General features: G+C 46.4%; 1 protein-coding gene across 1 annotated transcript in view; it reads left to right on the top strand.

The window, feature by feature from the left end:
• VPS33A (VPS33A core subunit of CORVET and HOPS complexes) overlaps positions 1-20,582 on the top strand; it is a 285,704-nt gene that overhangs the window by 207,247 nt on the left and 57,875 nt on the right. The window contains exon 10 of the mRNA XM_069619602.1: positions 7,443-7,580. Within this exon, the coding sequence (XP_069475703.1) occupies positions 7,443-7,580 (138 nt within the window). The remainder of the gene's footprint in view (positions 1-7,442; positions 7,581-20,582) is intronic.

Here is a 20,582-nt window from a genome sequence, read left to right as displayed (position 1 = left end):
TGCCAAAGCATAGATCTGCAAGCATGGTCTTTGTATTCTCATGTACCTCGGCATAGGCACTAGACACAGGCTAGTGTCTGTACATTGCAGAGAAGGCGTGTGCCTCCAGGTTGCCAATCACCTCACTTAGTCTGGGCAAGGTCTGAAAAGGAATTGATTTTTCCAGCCCCCGTCCTGAACCGCCTCCATGTAGCTCATGACTCTGGCTCCAACAAACGCTGCAAAAAATCTTTTTGGAGTTCAGGGGGAACGGTTTAGCTCAGGAAAATGAAACCCTATGTCTTGAAGCATATGTAAATATCTATTTTGTTTAGCCTATAGTGACGTGCATTGTACCCACAATCCCTCACGCGTCGAGGTCCCTCAGATTGTTTTTTTCCGCCCAGCTTCTGGTTGCCTTCACGCGGAGCTCCTCGAGAGACATTGCAACTCGACCTTCGGTCGTTTTTTTATAATAATATTAATAAACCCTCCCTCGACGCAGTTGTAGCTGTTCTCCGCCGAGCAAAATCTTCGACGGAGGGTCGAGTGGAGGAAATCCTTCGGCGCTGCGAACACGTGGCCTGGCCTCGCAGGCCATATACAGTAGGGAGAGTGGGGTCGTGGGACATCTCTGGGTCTTTCTGAGAATGCCTTTCCCTTTCCCCTTCCTTTCCCTTGGGGTGTTTATCTCGATTTATTGCCTCGGCTATGGAGAGGACACCCTTTAGGTTTTGCCCGCTTTGCAAAGGCAAATTTACTTGGAAGGACAAGCATTCACGGTGTAACCGCTGCTTGCCCCTCGATCACAAGGAGGAAGGTTGCGCGGCTTGTCGGCTTCTTAAGCCTAAAACTCTAAAAGACCGTAGGGTTAAAAGGTGGGCGGCCTACGCGATGTCGAAGGCCGAAGGTTCACCCGCCGCTGCTACCACCGCAAGTGACGAGGAACGCGATAACACGACCTCCGCTACGGAAGTCGAAACCCCCTCTAAGGAGCGCTTGCGCGCTTCGTCGTCTGTCCCCGGCCCCGACGGGCTCGGCTCACGCCCTGCTTATGGGGATGAACACCCCGGCGACACTGACGCACACAAAGACACACATAAGCACACAACCCACGGCTCTTCTTCGTCTAAGACGAAAAGAGCTTCGGCGCCCAAGGAGACGCAGGATCCACCGGCGGACTCCTCGGACCGTTCAGGTTCGAAGCCCCTCTCGCAACCGCAGCCGCGACCATCGACTGGGCTTTCGGCGAATAAGGGCGCCGCCCCCAAACCATCGGCCGGCGCGCATCAACAGAAGGCGCAGACCGCCGTAGAGCGTTCGACACCCATAGCGTCGAAAACACAAGCTTCCGCTGACAAACGAGTCGCCGACAAACGAGTCGCCGATAGCTTGGCAAGGATCGCTGTAGCCAACGCCCAGAAGCGTACGCCGAAGAACACGTCGAGCGCTACGCGTAAGTCCAAAGACACGCCGAAAAAGCCCGAAGAAAGGCAGGGACTACCCCCTTCAATGGGGGGTCACCCGGCACACCTGAAGGTTTTTCGGAGGGCGACGGGACACTTTCCTCGACGCTTTGGGAGAGGTCGAGCCATTTCCAGTTAAATGACTCTTTTTTTCCCCCGCCAGACCGCTCTGGGGTACCCCATGAAACCATGGAAAGACTCCACCTCTGTATGGAGAGGATGGAAAACTTTGAGTACCCAGACCTCTCTAACTCACAAGAGGACTAGAGAAGGCTCTCAGGAACACCCCAGGGCCAAAAATCCGAGGCTAGTCGATCCCCAGCAGGACACAGCCTCAGACTTCCATAAGGTATACGACCTCACTGGGGAGGAACAATACTTGGAGGAAGAAGATGATTTCATGGACAATGAAGAAGGACAGTGCCAGGAGGAATGTCTGGAAGACAGCCCAGACATTATAGAAGAAGGCTTCGGAGAAAACCCAGAAGAAGGACCTTCGCACCCCTGGCAATCCCCATCAGTATATTCCGACACTGATGTCCTAAACCTAACTCCTCCGGACATTTCTCCGGTTAGGAACAGGTCTCCAATCGACGATCAGCCCACTTTCAATGCACTGTTGCGCAGAGCTGCAGCGCATTTCGAACTGGACACTGGGGAGCTCTCTCCAGAATTGGACTTTGTAGAAAGAGTTATTAAAGAGAAACCCCCGGTCAGCCAGACCATTCCCCTCCTCGCTTCAGTGAAGAGAAGAATTATCCCTTCGCTGTCCACTCCCGCATTGATCAGAGGGGTCAATCCGAGAATTGAAAAACTTTTCACTCCTTCACCCTCAGACCCGCTCTACATTAGGGGACATTCCATACCGGATTCCCTAGTCGTATCTAATACTAGAAAGAGGGCAGGGGTACCACTTTTCCTCCAGTGAGGCACCCCCCTGACAAGGAGGGCAAGAGGCTATATGCCCTTGCAAAGAGAGTAACTTCCTCGGCTGCCTTCTCCGCAAGAATTGCGAACAACAATTCCTTGCTTGCTAGCTACGCAGACGCGCAGTGGTCCAAACTGCGCAAGGACGCAGAGGAAGCACCGGAGCCTTTACGTACACGCCTACTTTCAACTATTGGCGAAGGAACCCAGGTGAACCAGAGCATTGTAAAAAACTCTTTGGACGTGGCAGAAACAGCGGGACGTTCCATAGTGCAGGGAATACTCCTAAAACGCCATGTATGGCTGCGCAACTCAGGCTTTAAACCGGAGACACAGGCGTCTTTGATAAATAAACCTGTCGAAGACTCTAACCTCTTCGGAAAAGCGGTGGATGAAGCTCTAGAGATGGCTAAAAAAAGAGTTCGATACTATCAAGACTCTTGACCAGATCTCTAGGCCCACTACCAGACGCGGCTATGGCAACAAACGCTTTTTTCGTTTCCAACGCCAGCAACAACAACAAAGTCAACATCAACAATACCCTGCCACCAATTACCAAACCAATAGTGGGCAGTACAGCCAAAGAGGCCAACGCCGGGGTAAGGGGAGAGGTCGGGGATCCACCCCCAGAGGCTCCCAAGCCCCCAACAACTCCAAGTGACGCGAAGATTCGCGTCCCCTCCCATGCAACACCGGTCGGGGGCCGGATAACATCCTTTCTTCCTGCATGGGAGGAGATAACGTCAGACCGTTGGGTACTTTCCACCGTAGCCCATGGATACTGTATCGAATTCAACAGTTCCCCATCCTACAGACCCCCGAGGGGACGTCGCATGACACCGGAACATCTTGCCATCCTTCTCCAAGAAGTACAACTACTGCTGGAAAAAGGAGCCATAGAGGTCGTGCCTCTATCTCAGGTAACGGAAGGTATTTATTCAGTGTACTTCCTTGTACCCAAAAAGGATCTAACCATGCGCCCTGTATTAGATCTGCGCCCAGCGAACAAGTTTATCAAACCCCAAAAGTTTCGTATGGTAACCTTACAGGAAGTGAGCCCACTGCTTTCTCAGGGAGATTACATGACAACATTGGACATGAAAGATGCATACTTTCATATTTTAATGTTGCCAGCGCACAGAAAATACCTAAAGTTCATGATAGAGGGCAAACACTACCAGTTCAAAGTGCTACCCTTCGGTATAGCATCAGCACCAAGGGTATTCACGAAGGTGCTGGCAGTGGCAGCGGCCCACCTGCGCAGGTTGTCCATTCCAGTTTACCCTTACCTCGACGACTGGCTCATAACAGGGGATTCTTACGAAACATGCTTCTCCAATACCCAAAAGACGGTAGACCTTTTGTTCAAGCTGGGTTTCTCCATCAACGAAAAGAAGTCCAGTTTATACCCCAGTCAAATCAAACAATTCCTAGGGGCTCTAATTCAAACAAGGGACGGCCTCGTCTTCCCCTCCAAAGAGAGGGTCCAAAACATGCTGTTTCAAATCCCTCCATATGTAACCGGCCGAGAGGTGACGGTACGCAAAGCAATGCGCTTGCTAGGAATGATGGCGTCCTGTATTTATTTGGTACCTCACGCGCGCCTGCGCATGCGCCCAATGCAAGAGTGGCTCAACAGCCAGTGGTGTCAGGCCAGCGGACTATTGGAAGATCTAGTGGTGGTCTCGCAGGCCTTGGTTCTCTCGCTACGGTGGTGGACAAAGGAAAACATGGGAAAAGGGAAACCCTTTGCCACACCCGCGGCGGAAGCCACTCTAACCACAGACGCATCCCTCACTGGATGGGGGGCGCACCTATCCCATCAGACTGCTCACGGAGTGTGGACTCCGAACGTAGCATCCAAACACATCAATCTACTGGAGCTACTAGCGGTGTTCAAGGCGCTAAAAGCCTTCCAGGAACACCTACAAGGCAAGACAGTAATGGTCCTTACAGACAGCACTACAGCCATGTACTACATCAACAAGCAAGGGGGCACCCACTCTCCAGGCCTGTCCAAACTGGCCCAGAATATATGGAAGTGGGCTCTCAAACAGGACATGTTCCTACTGTCACTACATGTACCCGGGGAACTCAATCTGCTGGCAGACAGACTCAGCAGAGATTTCCCCCTGCCCGGAGAGTACGAATGGCGCCTGCACGAAGACATCGTCTTCGACATCTTCACAAAATGGGGATTCCCAGAGATAGACCTGTTCGCAACCCTGGAGAACTCACAATGCCTAAGTTACGCCTCCAGGTATCCCCAGAACCAATCCAAGGGGAACGGTCTGTCGATGCTATGGTCAGGGAAATTTGTTTACGCTTTTCCCCCGACTCCCCTTCTCAACAGAGTGGTGCACAAGATGCACCAGGAACAAGTAACCATGATACTAGTGGCCCCAATGTGGGCACGACAACCATGGTTCGCTCACTTGATGGAGATGTCTCTATCTCCCCCAGTAAAACTCCCCTGCCCGTACAACATGCTGTCTCAGGACAAGGGCAGGACCCTGCACCCATGCCCCCAGAACATGAACTTAGCAGCTTGGCTCCTGAGATCATAGAGTTCGGACATCTACAACTCCCGCAAAGATGCATGGACATCCTCAGGGAAGCCAGAAAACCGAACACTCGCCACTGCTATTCTAGCAAGTGGAAAAGATTTGTCATCTGGTGCAGGAGAAAGAGCATCAACCCTATTGACTGCTCTCCCACACATGTGGTCCTATACCTGACCCACCTATTGGATTCAGGTCTAGTGTTTAACTCCATTAAAGTCCACCTAGCGGCACTTTCTGCATACACCACTTCCCAACTCAGTGTCGTGGTGGAGGATCCCTGTTATCAAGGCCTTCATGGAGGGAGTAAAGAGAATACACCCCCCGATAGCTGACCCAGCTCCCGGATGGGACCTTAATGTGGTACTTACCAGACTCATGGGCTCTCCATTCGAACCCATGCACAAAGCATCTCTTAAACTCCTCACTCTTAAGACTGTTTTTTTAATAGCTATCACCTCCATCAGGAGAGTAAGTGAACTTCAGGCTCTTTCTATTCTAGACCCCTTCGTTACAGTTCACAGAGATAAGGTGGTTCTACGCACTCACCCTAGGTTTGCTCCGAAATTTATTTCTAAATTCCACGTAAACCAATCTATAGAACTACCAACGTTCTTTCAAAATCCTTCCAATTTGGGAGAAAGGACTCTGCACACACTAGATGTACGCAGAGCGGTCATGTTCTACATGGAAAGAACCAGACCACTGAGGAAGACTAATCAGTTCTTCGTCTCGGTGGCAGCAGGAAGAGAAGGAGATGCGGTTTCAAAGTCCACTATTTCTAGATGGATTGTTCAATGCATCACTCTCTGCTATACTCTTGTTAAGAGAGAACTGCCCTTTAGGCCAAGAGCACACTCTACTCGAGGCCGGGGGCATCCATAGCATTCATTGCAAATGTTCCCCTTGAGTCCATCTGCAAAGCGGCTACCTGGAGTTCTGTGCACACCTTTACAAAACACTACTGTCTAGATACACACTCTAGATCTGACTCCCAGGTGGGGCAGGCAGTATTACGACACCTTTTCTCTACTGTTCCTTCTCATAACCCACCGCCAACTCCGGGTACTGCTCGCTAGTCTATGCACAGCATGTGATTCTAAGCAGATTAACAAACATCAGAAGAGAATGCATTACTTACCGTAAAAGCATTTCTGATGGTTGTATCTGCTTAGATTCACATGCGCCCACCCTTCCTCCCCACTCGGATGGAAGGAACATAGACTTCCTTTATATATATCTCTCTCTCTTTTCTGTACTCACTCACGTCTAAAAGGCTCCCTCAGGGCAGAAAAATACAAACAGAGGGACCTCGACGCGTGAGGGATTGTGGGTACAATGCACGTCACTATAGGGATAGTGTTTCAGACACGCCTTGTCGACGTCCCCTTTTTCGACTACGAAAAACAAAATGCAATACTCCGCAGTGACCACTGGATGTCGGACATATGCACAGCATGTGAATCTAAGCAGATACAACCATCAGAAATGCTTTTACGGTAAGTAATGCATTCTCATTTTGTTTAGTAGTGTAGACCAGAGGTATGGACGGGCTATACCCCCTGGCCTCCGGGCCGCAACATGCCAGCTCACCACACCAGCAAGCACGGCCTAGGGACATGTAGAATTCCAGGATGCAATGCGGCCTGGGAACCGGCATGACAAGTGGTGATGATTTTGAGGGCAGTGCAGGAGTAGTGGGTGTATGTAGTGCAGGCCCACATTCAAAATTCAGGGCATGGGGAACAAATGGGGGAGGGTCAGGCCCCATTGAAGGTGTAGGGTAGTAAGACGCGTTGAGGACGACCTGTGCAGGTCGGCACATGCCGACTCGTCACAAATCATGCCTGGAGGGCTCGGTTTTAGTCCTGGGCTCGGTTCTTCACTGTAGCACTCTGTCCAAAATGAACCTTTGGAGAGTATATTGTTGCCCATTATTGAAAAGCTGGGACTGAAACGCAAAGAGCTCTGTCTTCCATTCTCAGAGGGTTGAAGATGGCTGCTGGAGAGCTGGCTGCATGCTGACCCAATTTGTAATAGAATAGCATGCACAGCTGCATATGCCTAGAGACCTCATGTGTGGTGGGGAGCAAGTCCCAGCTCACAGGAAAAAAGCGCTTGCCAGAACTCTGAATGCCAGACACCTAGGCCTCTTATTGGTCACATCCCGGGATAGGTATTGATGATTGTGCTCTTTCTCTTTGTTTCTTTATGTGCACCAAAGCCAAACCGTCCTGTGTGTGATCTGGCTCGCTTGTGCCAAAGCAGAGAACACTTAGGCCCCACTATATGAAACCTACACTAACCACTACTGCCGCTCGATTGCATGGTCTAGCATTGTCTATGTACAGCACCTTATTTTAGAGATGTACCTCCTGCAATGTTGGCTAGAAAGTATTTTTGGAATAAAGTGATATGGGAAATTTTTGGGGTTGCGATGACTAATGAAGTGCATTTCTCAGTTTTGAATTTGCTGAAGGTTCATTTGGTAATGGTGTGTTTTTTGTAGGTTAACAATTACATCGAGGACTGTATTGCACAGAAGCACCCCTTGATTAAGATATTGAGACTGGCATGTCTGCAGTCAGTGTGTAACAGCGGACTCAAGCCAAAGGTGCTAGACATCTACAAGAGAGCCATTATACAGGTCAGATTCTCCTGTCAATGTTATTATTCTTGCATTTATTGTGTGCGGGCCTAGCTTTGAGAAGTAACAGAGTGCTTTACAGGGGTATACAACAATACAGATACATAACCGAGCGCTTTTCAGAGGTAACAACAGAACAGGTATACCGAGGGGCACAGACGAGGAGTACAGCTGTACCATATGGTGGGGAAAAAGGGGCCGGTGGTATCTAGCAAGTCAGGTGGTGCGAGGGGCGACATGATGGCCTAGGTGTTGAGGAGCAGAGATTCCTTGAAGAGGTGGGTCTTGAGTTACTTTCTGAATTGTTGGAGCATGGGCGCAAGTCTGATGCTGATGGGGAGGAAGTGCTATAGTCTTGGGCCGTAGGCAGAGAAGACTTGTTTTCTGGTTCTTTCCTTTTTGCAGTGCACATGCCCTTTCTTCTGATGGTGCACTGGCCGCTGGAGATGTTGAGTTTCTCTGCAATTAGAGACCCTTGATGAGGCGTGAAACCATGTGTAGGACACTTCTCAGGGGCACAAGGGAGGACAACGGGAGGCCTTTGAGGAGTGCATTGCCCCCATCCAGGTGGGATAGCACTAATGCTTGAACAGTGGCTCTTAATGCTGTCCAAAGGGAGAAAGAGCTTGACTTTCCGCAGGAGGGAGAGTTGATACCAATCTGTCTGAGTTTTCTTAGAAATGTGTTTCTTGAAGGAGAGGTGTTTGTCGATGTTGAACCCAGGGACATGGCGCAGGAGGTGAGCTCAGGTGTGAATGCCTCAGAGTTCATGGTTGATAGCCAGGTCTGTATGTTTGGGTGTTGTGTTATTGGTGAGGAGTAGGACTTCAGTCTTGGGGTTGAGCTTCAACTATGCACTGGACATCCGAGTTCAGCGAGAGGCAGGTTTTTAGCCTATGGATCGCCTTGATGGAGTCGATCTTGAGGTAAAGCTGTGTGTTTTGGGCATATTGGTGGATGTGGATATTGTGTGTGGCTCGGTGAGCTCCCAGCGGCTCCATGTATAGATTAAAGATCACTGGGGAGAGGGTGGAACCCTGCGGTACTCCACCGGTCACTAGTAGCATTGGCGATCTAGAGGTGTCCATCTGAACAAACTGGCGGTTGGTGAGGTAGGACTTCTACCAGCATAGGACAAGGTTGCCGATCCTCATGTGCTGATGTAGGGTGTCCGTAAGCACCGGGTGATCTACTGTGTCAAAAGAGGCCAAGAGGTCGAGTAAAACCAGGAGGCTGTGGGGGCAGTTATCAAGGATGTTGAGGGCGTTGTCGACCGCATGTGTGGTTGCTGTCTTTGTGCTGCATCTGGGACTGAACCTGGATTGGTAGGTTTGGATGAGATTGTTGGTGTCGATGTGTTGCTGCAGTTGTGTGGAATTACTTTCAATGTTTTGGCCCCTTATCTGAAAAAGCACCCATCGAGAGACTTTAGGTTTAAAATGTTGCGCCTGAAGCTCAATCTGTTTCCAACTAGGGAGGTGTTGGGGGCAAGAAGAAAGGTGCATAGGGGAATGAGACTGTCGTTATTGTGGAAAAGAGGATGAGATCCTCAAGCACCTTTGCATCAATTGTCCATGTACTGGGGGTGGAGCTATGGATCAGAATTTTAAATACCAGTGACATTTCTTTATCGTTAAGATTCTTGGAATGTGTGGAGGTAGATTTAAATTCTTAATGGGATGACATTTTAGGTTTTACAGTGAATTCTGAATTTTGAATTCAGAACTTTGCATTTTGTACTTGTATTAATTATGTGGAAATTGTGGTTTTAAGATGTTTTAAAATGTTCAAATGTTTGTTAATTTGTATTGTGTAAATTGTGTTCAAATGATTGTGTAAATTGTGTTCAAATGTGTCAACTGTGTGAAAAGTCCAATTAATGTACTATAACGCACAATAAATCAGGAAATTGATTGGTTGATTGGTTTGCTTTGTATGACTCAGTGAAAAGTTGGTGATTTTTTTTTCTTGAAGTGATCTGCAAGATCATTGCATTGTTTTTGGGAGGATACTGGTGAGTTGTTGCATCCGGATGTGTTTTTCATCTCATTTATGATGTTGAATAACTCGAGTGTTGGTGGCTTTCCTGATCTGATTGTCGCAATGCTTCTTATTTGCTATGAGTATTTTGGATTTGTATGCTCTAATTTGTATTCGGAATTTTACTCTTTTGTCTTCATTGGTGTATTTCCTCCAATCGTGCTGTAGTTTACGGTTAGTTCTTTTCATTGCTTTTAGGTGAGGAGTGAACCATCTCGCCACTGCTTTCTTTTTTGATGGGGTGAGGAGTTTTTCTGGGCAGAGGATATCTATTGTTTCTTCGATCCATTTCTGTATGAGGTTTGCTTTTCCGTCTGTCATATCCAATGACATTGCTGTTGGCTTTGCCGCTTCTAGTTGTTCTTCTAGGTTACTGCTCCTGATGGTTTTTCAGTTTCTTTTTGAAATTGGTGGGTATTTTAGTGAATTTTTGGATGGGTTTGATAGTATTTGAATCACAAAAGGGATGGGGTGGTCACTACATAGTATTTGGGTGGGAGGTGCTATCATGATCAGGTTTTTTGGGGTGAAGATTGCGTCTAGGGTGTGTCCTGCTATGTGTGTCGACCCTTTCACCATCTGTCGAAGATTCATGGTCTCAAGTTGATTGGATAATGTATTCGGCGAGTTGGGGGTTCTCTACTTCAAAGCATATATTGAAGTTCCTGAGAGTGAAAATATGGTCGTTTGATGGCTAGATTAGTGACGGCTTCTATGAAGGTATTGTGAAGGTGGTGTCGTAGGTCAGAGGCATGTAGATGGGTATGAATGTGAGGTTTGATTGTGGTCCCGTGGTAAGGTGGAAGATAGGGATTTGCAGTTCTGGATGTTTAAAGGCTCCAATGTTTCGATTGCTAGGTGCTCTTTGTAGGCTACTGTGAGCCCTACCCCTCTTTTTTTCCTTTTCCGTTCGCTTGCTTGCATTTGAAGTTGTCAGGTAGGCAGTAGTGTAGTATGACTTGGTATTTACATCTAGCCAGGTTTCTGTGATGAAAAGGATGTCAATTCCCCCTTCGTAGAGTAGGTTGTAGATTTCGGTTGTATGTTAGGACATGGATCTGACGTTGATTAGGTTGCATTGTAGTTTTCTCTTTGTAGTATATGGATTTGTTCTGGTTTACATCTTTGGGTGGTTTTATTGGTGGTTGTGAATATTTTACCATCTCACTGTGGGAAAGGTCTTCCTTGGCTAGTCCATGTTAAGAACATTCTTGCTGATCTCGATTTGCTTGACCTTTGGACCAGCCCAGTTATTATTGATCAAACTACTGTGAGAATCCCGAAGGTGTCTCTCACTAGTCCCCGGAGGTCTGTCATCCTGGTAGTTGGGACACGACCATCGCTATTGGATCCAGTTCTTGGGGGTGGGGGTTTCACCTGGAGAGCGGGTCTTTGGGGCATGGAAGTGGGGCACTGAAGGTTGAGACACGGTACCCCCTTCCTTGTAACAGCTTTTCCTCATCCTACCCTGTAGAATATTTAGAAGCTCTACCACCCACCCCCTTTCTGACACAAACACTTTCTTACACTGTAACAGACAACGGACTAACGCCAGAGCCGTTTACCTGACATGTCCCAACACACGGGTCAGGCAATTGACTATAACCACGCACACCTGACAGCCCTTTACCTTCCCCACAGGGATAAAAGGCAGAACACGAGAGCACACTACGAGCAAGGCCAAACGCACGAGAATACAGCTATACCGGACCGGCAGTTGAAGCAGAGGTGAAAAGCGGCGAGACCTGGAAGGACGACGAAGGGGGAACTGCACTTGCCCTTTTTAACTCAGACCCACAAAGCCTCAGAGAGGGAAATCCTAAGACTGGGAGTTACAGCTGGCATGTGGATGAACAGATGTCAACGGTGCACGGGGGCCTCGTGCATTGATAGCACATGCGGGGAGGCGTGCTGGGTACCGTGGTACCGTCCTTGACTCCAGAGACAAGAGAAGCCAACAGGTTCATCACAGCCGGTGAGTCGGAGGAAGCTGAAAGCAAACCGAACTGTGTTGAGCCCACGGTTGTGAGTGGCAACATTATATGAATGCAAAGAAGTTGTGTGTTTGAACTTTTTAGAATGCCCAGACAAGGGCTAGCTGTAGAGTAGTCGGGCGCCGTAGGCGTGCTCATTTGAAGGACTCTCGCTGGCCCCTTTGATTTAGTATGAAAACTGCATGTACCAGAAGACCCTAGGACAGGGCGGCGTGAGAGGTCAGTGGATTTACAAGTGTCACGTCAAATCCTTTGTACAATCGAAAGTCTCTGACCTATTGCCGGGAGAAAGCTGCGGGAAGGGAACCCCGCTTTCTGTTAAGATTGTGAACTGTAAGATGAGGCAAGTGTGAACCCTACAGAGGGATGCCGAAAGAAATCTAGTAGAAGGGAACACACGCTTTCTGGTGAAATTGAGCAAATCATGGACTGTGTGAAAGATGGCTATGTGAACCCGACGGAGGGATGCCAAGGGGAACGCACCTGTTAGTAAATCCTATATTGATATAAAGCAGAGAAAAACTGTATATTTGGCAAATGTGAGCCTGGCTGAGGCATGCCTGCGATTTGGGGTGATGAGAGTAATACACCCGGGAACATTGTGTCGACGAGAGTGAACCCGGTTGAAGGTTTCCTCAGTAGTGTGTGTTTAGAAATACATCAAGGCTCCTGGATGTTACGAGATGTGTTGTGAAAGGCTGTAGTGAACCCGACCGAGGGAGGCCCATTTTGCACAGAGGATCCAAGCCCGGTGGAGGGAGGTCCTAAGGGCGAAGTGCCATCGCCCAAAGTGCAAGACCACCGAAATAACTTTTGTTTGTGTTTTTTTGAACCAGCAGGCCTGCTAAGGCAAGAGACCTTGTAGAAAAGAGACTTGGCCCTTGAAGATTATAGTATCGTGGAATGGACTTGTGAGCCTCGTGGCTGGAAAGGCCCAGGAGTGTGCTGTGCTCAGGTTTCCCGCCTTGTCCTGTTCTAAAAATGTGGGCAAAGGGAGACCCCACCATACCATCCTGACTTATCAATTTGTGAACACTTATTTCTTTTCTGGTGAACATTATCCCACACTCTTTTTGTAACTTAGTAGTAAGGATTGGATTGTTATTTTATTTAGTATAGGCCCTTTTTATTTGACAAGACGCTACTAGGATTGCCTATTGATGGTCGTAGCTTGCTCCCATTTTAGCTCTAGGTTTAGATAAGGTGTTTTTGCATACAGTTTAATAAACACCCTTGTACTGTGATCACGTGTCTGTCTTTACGTTGCCACCATGAGTTCCTAACACCACCCCTACGCAGAATAAGTGCTGCTTTACAATTGACAAGGAAATAAATGGAGGAGGCATGTATGGGGTTAAATCTAGGCATGGGGTATTTGGGAAACAAGCCTGACTTTGGTTTTGAGGGCTATTTAGACTACCTCTGTATGCCTTCACCCTATATGTGGAATTCAGAATAGGAACTCTCAGGGTAGCCACATTCACTAAGTTTGGGATACAGCAAACGGCAGATTGCCCCATATGTGGCAAGTATGATAAAACCATGATCCATTTCTTGTTGATCTGTGATGTGTTGGTTGCCCTGAGAAGAGCTTACTTAAAACCATTGTTTTATGCTTGGAATATCCGTTGCACCACCGATGCTATGAAGCTGTGTAGGTCTACTGGCAACCCAGATGTGGTGCATTGGGTGGCCAAATGCATTCATTGGGCATGGCTGAAGCGCAGCAAACTAATTAACAGCAATTTTATGTATAGCGTGAACTGCAAAGTACTTAACTGTTTGTGCCACCCCATATGAATTGCAATAATGTTTTATTCATGTTTTTAAACTGTTTTCATTGATCTAATATGATTATTGTATTGATAGATGCATTGCTTAGGTTATGTTATGTACTTGTGTGCTGCTGTGTTGTGCACTTCATTGTGTACTGTATTCTGCACCTTAAGTTTTACTTCAAATAAAGGTCAGTGAACTGAAAAAGTGGGCTCATGTGTTTTGGGAAGTCTGACTCCATGGAGTAATTATGTAGTGTAGTTATGGAATATGGAGCAGCCAGGCACAAGCTTTGCTCTTCCATATTCATTGACCCTTTGCTGCCACAAGAAGGAACCGAAGCCTTCTAAAGCCAGTAGACCACTATTTCATTGTGATAGAGGTTGCAAATAGCCACAACAATGTTCAAAGTCCCTACTGCAATGTTGCATGCCTTCTTAATGTGTAAAATGTATTTTGAAAGTCTGTGCTGCTACAAAGCACAAGTGCAACTTCACATTGTGACTGAACACAGAAAGCTTTCTGCTGTGACCTTGTGTGTGGCATTTATAATACCCACCAACACTTCCATAGTGTGACTGAGCAATTGTGCAGCAGCCCTTTGTGAATTGGGATGCTACACAGTCTGGCAATACCAGGGCACAATGCGCTTATCCTTCTCTGGATGCCCAAGCACTCATGTAGTTGCTGTCTATTCATTGCAGTGAGTGATATTCAGTAGGTCTAGTCCCAATAAGACATCTTCAGAGACCTACTGCTCTCCTTGTTGATGTGAGTTGATGGCTCTGGTATGCCTAAAGATAATTGAGTTGTTTATTTTTACTCTACAGTTAGAAGTTGCCCTTCCTTCTTCCCAATTGTACTCCTGCAGCAGGCCAAACCAGAAAACGTATCTTTCCTATACAATAGAATATAGGTTTAAAAATGTATTGTGAACCCCCACTGCACGCATTCATTCCTCTGTGTTCCGGGAGTCTTTCCACCCTCTTCAAATACAATCACTAATACGCCAGTCCCAGTCCCCATCTTTCCCATGTACCGGTCAGTTCACTGAACTGCTCTTCTTTACCAACCTCCCTTTTTTGTTTTTTTGGGTTGGTGTTTTGTTTTTCATCTTGGTTGGTAAACTTTCCTCAGTTTTTAATTTGTGTGCTTAAATTTTACCTTCTATATTTTTTGATTGTATTTTATTTAGATCTGTTTATGCTCTGTTTAATTTCACTCTCTTGTCCTGGGTGACTTGCCTTAAGTTGCTGGCTTCAAGAATTCTATCTGGTATAAACGTAGATGTTTTGTCTTGCAAAAGCCTTGGCCAACAGGTTAAGGCCATACATGGAACACATTATACATATAGATCAATCTGGATTTATTCTGGGTTTTTTCACTACCTCAAATATCCGTAGGGTGGTTAATGTACTAACCCAAGTGGACCCCTCTATCCAGGCAGTAGCAGCCACACCTAATACCTAAAAGGCATTTAATTCGGTCTTCTGTGGGGTTTTATATCCTGTTCTTGAACAATGTAGGTTTGGATCCAAATTTATCTTGTATGCTGACCTGTTGTGAGAGTCATCACGAATGGCAAACTTTCAGGTCCATTTGAGATAGGATGGGGCACAAGACAGGGGGCCTCATTACAAGTCCGCTGGTCCGGAAACAACGGTGGTGGTAAATCTGCTGCCACCGTTGTTTTCGGACCGGCTGATTCCGAGTCCTGCAGGCGGGAGGTGTCCCTCCCACCAGGTCTGACCTGGCGGAAGTAACACCACCCGCCTGCAGGCGGACATGGAAACACCGGCTCTGTCATAGGCGGAACCTGTGTTTCCATGGCCCCCATCCCCATGGAGTCCTGCGGGACTCCATGGGAATGTGGATTTACAGAATTCTGCCTCTGGAATTACCGGGTCACTGGGGTTGTAATGCCCCGGTGATTCCGGCAATCGGAAGTGGAAAGGTATTACCGGTCCGGCGGCAGTCTGCCGGTTTTTCCGGCACGGCTACTGCCGGACTCGTAATGAGACCCAGGGATGCCCCTTATCCCCTCTACTTTTTGCTATTGTGATCGACCCACTGGCAGATTTGGTGAAACATAAATATACTGGGAAGGTCATCAGATTACACAGGTGTGCTAACATAATCTTGCTTTATGCAGACAATGTGATGTTTGTTAGAAACCCTAGTGAGAATTTGGACCCTATTATGAGAGATGTGGTGGAGTTTGGCTCGGATTCAGGCTTACAAATCAACACGACAAAATCCGAGCTATATCTGCTCACCATGGTCACGGCTCATCCACAGAGTGAAGTACAATTTGCATGGGCACCCAAAGGAATCACATATTTGGGGGTCAGAATATCCAATACCTGGGCATCTCTGTATCAAAATAATCATGGGAAATATCTTGTTCACTTCAGACTTATAGACTTAAAACTCTTTGATGGGCAAAAATTCCATTAGCTATAGCTGGTAAGATGTTCTTACTGAAGATGGTGGTAATGCCAAAACGTCTATATTTTTTTCATGAATATACCAATGTGGCAAGGCTGTTCCTTTTTTTAAGGAGCTGGATTCAGTAATTTTAAAATGTATCTAGCACTCTGGTGCTCTCCGGATAAAATGGTTGATCTCACCAAATCATACGATAAGGGGGCTTTGCTGCTCCTAACTTTAAACTGTATTGTATTGTGGCACAGGCACACATGCAGTAAAATGGTTTGAAGCGGAGCGACCCACATCTCGTATATGGACAGAGTGCTATGCTGGTGAACATAGTACGAGAGCAAGACTACTTGCACCCACATATGCGGATGGGAGCTTGTTTGATCCGTCTCTTTATTATTATTGTATTTATTCAGCGCAGACCTGGCTTCGAGAAGCAACAGAGCGCTTTACAGATGTATATACCAATATAGACTCATAACAGAACGCTTTACAGAGGTGTACAACACTACAGATAGAGAACGGAGGACTTTTCAGAGGAAACAGAACAGCTATACAGCAGGTGTGGGGCACAGATGAGGGGTAGAGCTGTAATAGGTGGCGGGGAAGAGCGGGACAGCACGTCCAGCGAGTCAGGTGGCGCATGCGCCGATGTGATGGCCTAGGTGTTGAGGAGAGACTTTTTGAAGAGGTGGGTCTTGAGTTCTTTTCTGAATTGTTTGTTTTATTATTAATGCGCACCAGACCCAGGGGTATTAGGGCGCAGCAGTTACAAGAATATGCAAAGCTTAGTTACAGAATTGCAGGAGCAAGTCTGATGCTGACGGGGAGGAGGTTCTATAGATTTGAGGCTTAGGCAGAGAAGGCTTGTTTTTTGGTCCTTTCTTTTTTGCAGTGGCAGATTTTACGTCTGCATGTGTCCTGGCTTCAGGTGTTGTGCTGTCTGCTGGAGATGGAGAGTTTCTCCGCAAGGTAGCTTGGTGAGTTGAGGGCAACTGCCTTATAGATGATGTGGTAATACTTGAAGGTGATTCGTGCGTGCAGTGGGAACCAGTGAAGATCGAGGTGTGCCCCGTGTTGTGTCTTCGTATCTTCATTGACCCTTGATGAGGCATGCAGCCGCGTTTAGGTCACTTCTCAGGGGCACAAGGTAGCACCATGGGAGGCCTTCGATGAGTGCATTGCCCCCGTTCAGGTCGGATAGGAACAGTGCTTGTATGGTGGATCTAAAGCTGTCCGGAGGAAGGAAGAGCTTGACTTTTCGCAGGAGGGAGAGCTGATGCCAAGCTGCCCGAGTTTTGTTAGCTATGTGTGCCTTGAAGGAGAGGTGTTTGTTGATGTGGAACCCTAGGGACTTGGCGCACCCTCACTTGCCATGCACCTTTTTGGTCAATAAAAAGGGATACATTTGTACACAAAAAGTTATTAAAACCATGTTTCTTGCTTGCTAAATGGTGCATACTACAACATTGGACACACTCTACTGACCTCAAACTCCTTCTCCTGGGTATAGATGCGGAACAGGACCTATCGCGCTTTGAAAAGCTGTTACTTTCAACGTCCACAGGAATAGCCAAAAGAAACATAGCGCAGCTCCGGGGCTCAGAAATCGCTCCACATTATGATCAATGGATATCGGACATAGACGCAATGATCCTAATGGAACGTCGTGTTTACCAAGCAAGAGGTTGCCCGGGTAAAGCGGACAAAATCTGGGGGAAGTGGGAATTAACGTTGTGAAACGCATACAATCTGTACTATTACAGTCCGATGAACAGCACTATCGCCACCCCAAGGCATAACAACTATGACGTTTAATACCTCTCATCGCCTGAAAGAAACAGATGAGAAACTGTCAACTGATCTTTGATATGTTTAATGTTTCCTGTATTTCTACCCTCACTTGTGTTTCCACATTGATACATATATATATGCAGTAGTCCCTCATACAGCTCTACCACACATATGCAAAGTTATGTTTGTGAGTTAGTGTAATTGTATTGTAAGACGAAAATACAATAAAATGTTATCAAAAAAACATTGGACACACTCTAAAGCACTGACGGAAGAACAATGGATGAGTGATTTAGTTTGGGCATATAACATGGAAGGAGCATGGATACTGCAATCTCCACTTAACTGCCCTCCAGGGGATATTTGGTCAGACTTTCGGTCATACTGGTTAAAGGAGCTTTCAGCGGTATCCCCATGAGTATAGATGGAATATTAATTGTAAAATGTTAACCATGATCGGGTCGTTTGGGGTATAATGTCCTCCTGTAAAATCGGAATGATTACGTATAGTGTACTATCCCATGTGATATTACATGTCAAGATGTATTGTTTTAATGTCTATTTGAATGTTATGATGATGCCGGCTACCAAAAATATAAGAAATTATATCTGTTGAACATGACTCAGATGCCGACCCTCACATGGCGTGTTTATTGGAAATCTGCATTCCAGGGATATTTGGAGGAACATGCTTTCTCTAATTTTCTCCTCTATTTGCACAAATAATTGGGATGCCTGCTTATCATCTGAGTTGCCTTTTGCACACAACAAACTTTTTTTTCTAAATAATTGTGTCCAATCCTAGGGATTTTGAATGTGTTCATCTCATGTTACTTCTCTGACCATGGTGCTACAAAGGGGTCGGTTGCAGTTGGCGTTTTCTGCTGTAGAAAAACCTTCCCCTAACTCATTTGTAAATAGCAGTTTCTGTGCCGTGTCTTTATTTCTCGATATGCAAGAGAAACACATGTAGATAATTTCCTGGCTTTGGTGGGGTGACAAATTGAAGGATCCCATGCATCCTTTCCTGGTGAGTCCTTGCTCAGCCCTGGTACTGATGGCTGTGCCACTGATTCGATTTTTACCCCCGATTCTTCCTATTTCTAATCTTTTTGTAACATCAAATCCTGTGTGCTGGGCACCCACTACAGGTTAAAGAGGAAGAACCTTCTTTCCAACAAGTAATAATGTAGAGAATTATCTTAGCTTTGGCCATGTAGGCCTTAGACTTGCACCTTTTTTGAAACCTATATTCCCTCAGGTTTCCAGAAGGTTCAGTGAAATTATCATTCTAATCTTTTTTTAGTCTTCAGTGTTAACCTGCAACAAATATTTAGCACACAAGTCACTCAGTCAATTCTAGTGTTTTGATGGTAAATTCAAGACTTCCACTGATGGTCTTGTCTTGTTGCAGAGTTCTTCTCAGCGCAATCTTGTTTGTTTCTTTCTTTATTTGTAATGCGCTCCAGACCCAAAGGTTACCGGGCGCAGCAGACGGTATATATGAAACACATTGTGTATAGGCGCTATATAAATAAACTATCATATCATATCATATATGCAAAGCTTACAATGTTACATAAAACGAATTTGCTATGAATAAAATATTTACAGTATTGAGCACAAAATGTACAGTATTACATAATTGTATAGTTACAAATTTACAGTGCGTTTAAGTCGTTACCGTGTGCACTCAGAAATGTGCAGGAATAATATATACAATATAAGACAGTTATACATATAATACAGGTAGCTAATAGTCTCTATATACAATTGAGAAAGGTTAGGCGTGCAGTGGAGAGGAATCATATACAGTGTCTAGGCATTGTTATCATTGATATGTTTAATGAAGTTTCTTCTGAAGTGTGAGAAAGGTTGGTCTGCTCTTAGGTTAGGTGGCAAAGCGTTCCACAAATTGGCAGCTCTCACAGGGAAGCTAGTACCGCCAATTTTGGCAAGTCTGAATCTAGGTACTACCAGGCAGTTGGAGTTAGCAGTTCTTGTAGGTCTGTTGGACATTTTTCTTATTATTTTGTCCTTCAAGTAGCTAGGGGCAGCATTATTGAGAGCCTTATGAGTTAAGGATATCATTTTTAGATGGATTTTATTGTCAGTAGAGAGCCATTTATGTTGCCGTCTAATAGAGGAGATATGCTCCCCCTTCTTTATGCCTAATGCAGCTCTAAGAGCATTATTTTGTAGTGTTTGGAGTCTTGGGGTAGTGTATTTGTTGGCACCACTATAGAGGGCATTGCAGTTATCGAGTCGGGAGAGTATTAAGGCTCTCGCCAGGGTTAGACAACTGTTGTTAGATAAGAAGAGCTTACCTGCTCTTATCAATATACAATCAATTTACAGGTGTAGGCTGTGGTAGAGGCAAGGGAGTTAACCTGTTTAGTGAAAGACATGGTAGAATCGAGGTAAAAACCAAGTGTTTTTACTTCCCTCGAGACTTTGATCACATTTCCATCAATACTGAACGCAGAGTAGTCTGGGCCCAGTTTATTGATGTTGGCTTGTGTGCCCAGAATGATCAGCTCTGTCTTGTCATCATTCAGGCAGAGACCATGGGTTGCCATCCATGCCTGAATGATGAGATACTCTGTTCACCAACTCTCTGTCCTTACTATGATCCCCAGAAAGCGGGAGGAGAATCTGTGTACCATCTGCATAGTTAGTATAGGTGATACCTAGATTATCCAGATCGTCGAACAGAGGTTTGGTGAAAATATTGTATAAAGTTGGGGAGACGCAGGATCCCTGAGGGACTCCACATGTGATGGGTGTGGGGTCTGCTGCTGCCGATGGGGGAAAGAACTCTCATAGTTCTCTCACTCAGAAAGGATTCTATCCAACTGATGGCTTGTGTGGAGAAGTGAGCGGCAGTGTCCAGATGTTTACAAAGGGCCTTGTGATCTACAAGATCGAAGGCTGCTGAGAGATCTAGCAAGAGGAGGAG

This window comes from Ambystoma mexicanum, chromosome 10, assembly GCF_040938575.1.
Source record: "Ambystoma mexicanum isolate Mex_15411 chromosome 10, UKY_AmexF1_1, whole genome shotgun sequence".
In the NCBI taxonomy this organism is placed as follows: Eukaryota; Metazoa; Chordata; class Amphibia; order Caudata; family Ambystomatidae; genus Ambystoma; species Ambystoma mexicanum.
This window is presented reverse-complemented; position numbering and strand designations above follow the sequence as displayed.